This window comes from Trachymyrmex septentrionalis, unplaced genomic scaffold, assembly GCF_001594115.1.
Source record: "Trachymyrmex septentrionalis isolate Tsep2-gDNA-1 unplaced genomic scaffold, Tsep1.0 scaffold62, whole genome shotgun sequence".
Lineage (NCBI taxonomy): Eukaryota > Metazoa > Arthropoda > Insecta > Hymenoptera > Formicidae > Trachymyrmex > Trachymyrmex septentrionalis.
Genome location: NW_017305800.1, coordinates 3,171,918 through 3,178,141, shown reverse-complemented (window position 1 = coordinate 3,178,141; position 6,224 = coordinate 3,171,918). Strand labels below are relative to the sequence as shown.

General features: G+C 46.3%; 1 protein-coding gene across 1 annotated transcript in view; it reads right to left on the bottom strand.

Annotated features, from left to right (window-relative positions):
- Positions 1-3,907: 3,907 nt before the first annotated feature.
- LOC108752915 (dachshund homolog 2) overlaps positions 3,908-6,224 on the bottom strand; it is a 204,410-nt gene continuing 202,093 nt past the window's right edge. Inside the window, 1 exon segment of the mRNA XM_018494127.1 lies at positions 3,908-4,467. Within this exon segment, the coding sequence (XP_018349629.1) occupies positions 4,415-4,467 (53 nt within the window). The 3' untranslated portion in view covers positions 3,908-4,414.

Here is a 6,224-nt window from a genome sequence, read left to right as displayed (position 1 = left end):
CCAAAGGGGGGGGGGGGAGGGAGGGGCGAAAGGGGGAGAGAAAGGCTCGTCAATCCTCGGCGACAAGAGTCAAGCCCTTCATTTGCATCGAAACATGGCCCTCTGGCTTCGCCTCCTTATGCGCGAATGCGACGACGCATTGCGATCAACGTCGTTATTTTAGCAGCAGTGAAATATACGTACTTGAATTAATGCCTTCCTGCATGGTTGCGTATCTTCGATCGAACTATTATATTACACAGGAAGAAAAATATATAAAAATTTATAAAATGCATATAAAGATAAAAATCGTACGACGCTCGTATATGTTTGTTACATTTTAGATTGCATCCTCTCAAGGATTTCTGATAACGAGAAAAAAAAACTATTCTTGACGTATTTTTTTAATTTTATAACAACTTTATGAAGTATAAAAATAAAACGATATAAGATTAGATAATAATTCCTGTTTCTTCTACCTCGAAAATAAGCTTATATTAATTAAATAAGACCTGTTATCTTGAGACGCGAGTAACGTATGTAAATTAAAAAAATTCATATATTCTTACATTTATTAAATCTTCTCCCCATTTCATATTATAATACACGATGCTGGTGCGGGTATTTGGCACGAAACCAATTGTCCAAGATATTTTATTTTAGATTTGAGAGAGAGAGAATTTTCTATTTAAAAGCAAAAGAGAGATTAATCGACTGTTTTCACAAATGGAAAATAGGGTGAAAATTGATGCATAAGCGAATCGCTATCTAGGATTTATTTCACATTCGGACTAATTCGATCGATCAGAGTGTTAATTACTGTCTCTAATTGCGTATTCCCTACAATTAGCCTCGAGTTTTAGTAGCTCCGGCTCTGCTTCTTGACTCCGCTGGCGCTGTACCAACCGCTCAGCAGCTCGACAATGAAATGAAAACGTCTAATTAACGCGCGGGAATGAGCAATTAAGACATTGACGTAGCGATCTCGCTGAATGACTGATTCAATTAAGAAGCCTTCTGTGTCTGGTGCTTCGGTGCGAAGCGTGCTCGTGTGGTATATTATCGTTATATTTACTATTAAAATATATTCCTCGCGCCGAAAGGGTGGAGCCTGTCTCGACCAATGGGATCTCGTCGCGTGCCTCAGGTCGTTACGGAACCTGCAAATTGATAAGAATACATCGCCGTACCCTTCAGTCCTTCATTAGCCCTCTCCCGCTTCTCCGTCCAAGCGAAGATGTCGGACGCGGAATACATTTTTATTCGCACCCAGGGCGATCGCCTTATCGCGCCGTTCTTGTCGTCATCTCTCAAGGGCCGTGCAATTTGTCTATTCCCTAGAAAAGATCCGACATGCGTACAAAGTGGAAAACACGTGTACTTTTTACGCGCTTCGACGAGCTGAAAAATGGAATAACAGTCTGATTCATTAACCACGGGTTTTTATTCTTTTCTCAGGTGTAAAGAGTTCAGGGGAGAGGAAAAAGCTTGGAAGTTCTTGGGACAGCATTTACGTGAAACGAATTTAACGTGTGAGAAGAAAATGCAGATAATTGAAAAATAGAAGAGAGCCCTCCAAGAACGTCAGGAAAAGGATCACGTGGTGGTATCGAATGAAAGAAAAATCCGGCTTACAATAACAACTATTTATTTATAGGTAATAATGCTGAATTACAATGAATACACTTCTTGCATCTCGATACTAGATTGTATAAGTCCGGTCGCGAAATCGGCGTCACTAGTCACCGTCGCCGTGACTCGCATGTGTGGCGACAACAAAGTCCCCATGTCCCCCTTCCTTCCACATTCCCAACTCCGCTCCGCAAACGTCTCGCACTTTTCTTCTTAACGCGCCCCACGTCACCCTTATGCCATCCCCACCTCGGTTCAGTAACATTTTTCTCAATCGAAAACCGTACGTGCTGCATGTTCGGCGATCATCTCGACGTTCGTTTTATTGCACCGAAAATTAAACGATATGAAATATATTCGCTATGCTTTCTCTCATCTACAGTGATAGTTTGTGCGTATCGATAATCATCAATGTGGCTTATCTCGCGTGAGAAATCGGTTCAATCGGTCGCTCCATCAATCTCTGTTCTCGAGATTTAATTTGTACTAATTGGCAAATCCGGCCAAAGTCCTTACAATCGACTTATCGACGACGAGAGGTTGAACCTGTCCGGTTCTCGATCGTGAAAAACGTTACCTGAATGCCCTGTCAACCCTCTCAATCTCCCACCTTCCTTTCCTTCCGTCAATCGGTAGCGGCGATGGCAAATACGGATCGAGCTATCGGTGGTTAAATTTTCGTTTCTCTACGTTTAGCATCGTCTTAACGGGCTTTAGCTGGTACGATACTAGACACTATGATTATGTGAACTTTACAACACAAGAACCTTACGGCAAAAGACTTTGTACATGGATCTTAAATACGGGGACCATCCCCGGGGAAATATCCTTGGCGCCTTCCTCGCTCTGTATCGCGCGCATCTTACGGGTCTCCGTCGAAATGTCCTTTTCCTGCCATTTCATTGTTTTTCTCCTTCTATTTGTTTTTTTCTTTTTTTTTTTTTTTTGCACTCGTCAAGAGATATTTCGCCGGATTCTTGGGCGGTCAACGCAAACGCGGGACACACGCAATATGGATTAGACTTACTTGTTTCGGTAGTAACTAAGTTATTTATATAAATAAGGTGTTACGATTTAAGACGCTAGGAGAGAATTCTCCGTTGTTTCCGTTTTTACCGTACATACGCAATCACACACACACATGCGTACGCATATACTCGTAAGATTCTTTCTATAAGACACTTCTACTCTCTCACTTTTCTCTCTTTCTCTCTCTCTCTCTCTCTCTCTCTCCCTCTCTCTCTTTCTCTATATATCTACTGTTCATTCTTTCTTCATTCAGTCGATCATTTTTTTTTTTTCATCACGTCATTCTTATTCTCTCACTTTCTCTCTTTCCCTCCCTCTTTCACTTTTTTTATGATACAGCGTTCGAGTCGCGGCTCTAATCTCGTTCCGCGTTTGAAACCAGAAGAGACTCACTCGTCAATTTCCGCGCTCTTATGCGCATTTTACAAAAAAAGCCGGCGCGTTTCTCGGCGCTGCGACGCGTGCCTAGTAAGAGAGACGGCGTTCTCGAAAGGAAAAGAGAAAAAAAAAGAAGAAAAAAAATCGTCGCGACGTCGAGATGTGTCGATCGGCGCCGCCGAAGACGCCGATTACCGAGTAATATCGAATCGGGCCGGTCGCGACGAGAGGGCCCGCGACTCGACATTCGTTTTGCAGTGGCGATCGGATCGGGCCTCCGCGCCGCCGCGGCGACGTAGTATAATAATATTAATAATGATAATAATACTCGAAATCGGCGCGGCTCGCGACGACCGCGTGGCGCGGCCGATCGCCTGGATCCCTTAAAAACGATTATCTAGTTAATTCGCTCGATAATTAGGAGATAGGTACCTCTAGGAACGCATGCACTCACGCACGCACTCTCCAGCAGTCTTTAGAAATATGCCTCTCTTATCTCCCTCCCTCGTCTCTCCTCCGCCTCTATTTCTTTCTCTCTCCTCGCTCCCCGATTTCTGCCCCGCCTATTCTGTCCGCGATCGTCTCGGTACCGCGAGAGTCGCGCAATGTCCGGGTTCATCGTCCATCACGGGTACAATTGATGGCGCGTTTACATTTTAGAGAATATCTCCCTTCGGAATTCCGCCGTCGTCGAACGAACGACGCGACTCCGCGATCACCGCGAACGCGAATTGGGAGATCGGCGAATATCGCGTCGTTGATATGTGTGTGGATCGGTCCTCGTTGCGAATGCTGACCGATGCCGGACCGATCTCAATTCGAGGGCCCCGAATTTATCTTTCTACCCTCTCCGCCCCCCCACCTCACCCCCTCCCTACCCCTCGCCCTTCTCTCTCATCCCTCCGAGTTTTCCTCCCTTCGAGCGTCGGAAAACGTGATCGCGGCTCTGTACAAACGCGTAAATATAGCCGGCACGTTTTTATTCGTACGGTCGAAATCGAGTCTACTCTCTCTGCCGCTTAGCGCTCGTCCGTACGATTCTATCCGGAACTTACGAGTCTCCCGACGATAAAGTACTCTCGCGGAGCCTTCCGATTACTCTCGGTGTACTTCGCACTGCTCGCCGAGCTGTACAATAAGTCCGCGCGGTCACTCGCGCGAGATCATCACTCGGAGTTTCGCTCTTCCCCGTCGAGTCCTTCCGTACGTTCCTTCTTCCCGCGGTCGACCATCACGATTCCGTTTCTTCACGTTTGCCTCTCGTTGTGCGAGTCCGCTCTCGTGGTTTCGAATTGCGCTTTCTGCTTTGCTGTCCGATCGATCACTCGCTTCGGCTGCTCGCTGCACGATCTGCCCGATCTGCCTGCTGCCCCCGTCTGCCGTCGTCCGGCCTCTTCTAGGTCGCACTCGTAAACAGAACGGAGTTCTTGTAGTAACCCGTCCGCGACTCTGAAACAGAAGCGATCGCAGGTGCACTTTGGAGTCCGTGTTCCTTTAATTGCGTCACATCGAGCGCGTGAATTTTACTTATCGGATATATGAAAACGTGTCGCGCGTGTAATAACAGCGAGGAAAATGAGAGGGGGAGGAGGGGGGGGGGTTGACGTATTGAGCGCTAAATTTAGATCTTACAGCACCGATGTAGCCATGAGTGTTAGGCGTGTCGCGACTCTTAATGGGAATACGAGAGAAGGAGCGGATGTCTCGCGGATGAAGACGCATACAGGAGATGAATGGTCGTGGGCGTAATTCCGCTACGGGATCGAGCTCGTCGGATGGATTCGGTGGTAGGTGCCTTACGGTGGTGCGGCGCGATATGGTGAAGGTGGACCAGCTGGGTCATTCGATGATCGTTCGTTGGGAAGAAGGCGCCGCTCACTAATTATCGTTGGCTCTCGAGACGCAGATGAACGCGCAGGAGGGACGCGCGAGGTGGATGAAGAGATGGACGAACCGAGAGTCGAGAAAAAGGGCGAAAGGGAATGGGAGAGGGAGAGAGGGAGGGGGGGTGGAGGGAGGGAGGGAGAGAGGATTGAGTGTCAGACCCTATCGTGTACGCATACGTTCGTAAATACGAGTCCGGCCGAGTCATCGGCCTTAGCGCGGCCTTTGTGATCGAGCCGCCACTCTACTTTTTATCGAACTGTCGCTTATGATTGAAAATCACTATACGTTAATAGTCCGCGTGATTCGGTTTACTCGTCCTCTCCGCGCACCACTGTCGTTCGGATCGCTTCAATCTGCTCGACCTCTGCGATAGCCATCTCAGGATACGTCATTTTGTTCGATTCAACATGCGTTGTTTCAGTAATATTTTATTCTTTTCTTAATGTATGGTTCCAATCATTCGGTGGAAAAAAAAAAAAAAAGAAAGCTTGAATAAATTTTAGCAACAGTTATATTATTATAGAATATTATTATCATGTATTATCATACATTATCATATATTATCGTGTATTGTATAATATTTGTTACGTAATATGTATTATTTTGAATCAATAAATTTCGTAATAAGAGACAAAATCGGTAATGAGAGCGCTTTCGCGGAAATGCTACTTTACCACTTAATTTCATTTCTTCTTGCGGTACAGATCTACCGCAGTAAGTAACATTACCGTGGATAAAAAGCTCTGGCCCAAGATGTGGGAGTTGATTTTGCAAGGACGTTGCCAATTAAGAGCAGACTTGTTAATTCCTTTCGAGAGCCCCCCCGAGAGAGGGTGGGCGTGCGGGTGAAAAACGATTATTTACGTGCAACGTCACGCCGGCCGGGGCCTTGGAGCATCGAAATCGCGCTACGGATATAGTTTTTGCGCGAGTTGGAAACTTCCTTCGGACAAGTTTCCACGGAGGAGAGCGAGGCCAAGTTTCGAATATGCCGGGGCTATGCCGCTGACGCCTTTGCAAGAACCGTCTCGCCCACCCTCCCTCGAGACGCGACCGCCCCTGAAGAGTTTCTAATTAAAGATCCGAACTTTATTCCGTACAGCAAGAAATCGCTCTACGCGTACTACACGAAAACCGCGCTCTCCGAATGCGAGAACGCGAGAGAGGAACTTTTTCGAGATCGCGAATATACTCTATCGTATTCGTGAAAAGATGCGCATGGCGGAACACGAAAAAGAGTGATACGCATGAATAAAATGAAGTAATTGGAAGAAAAAGGAAAAAAAAGAAATTCTACGGAATAAACACGCGCGAAAATA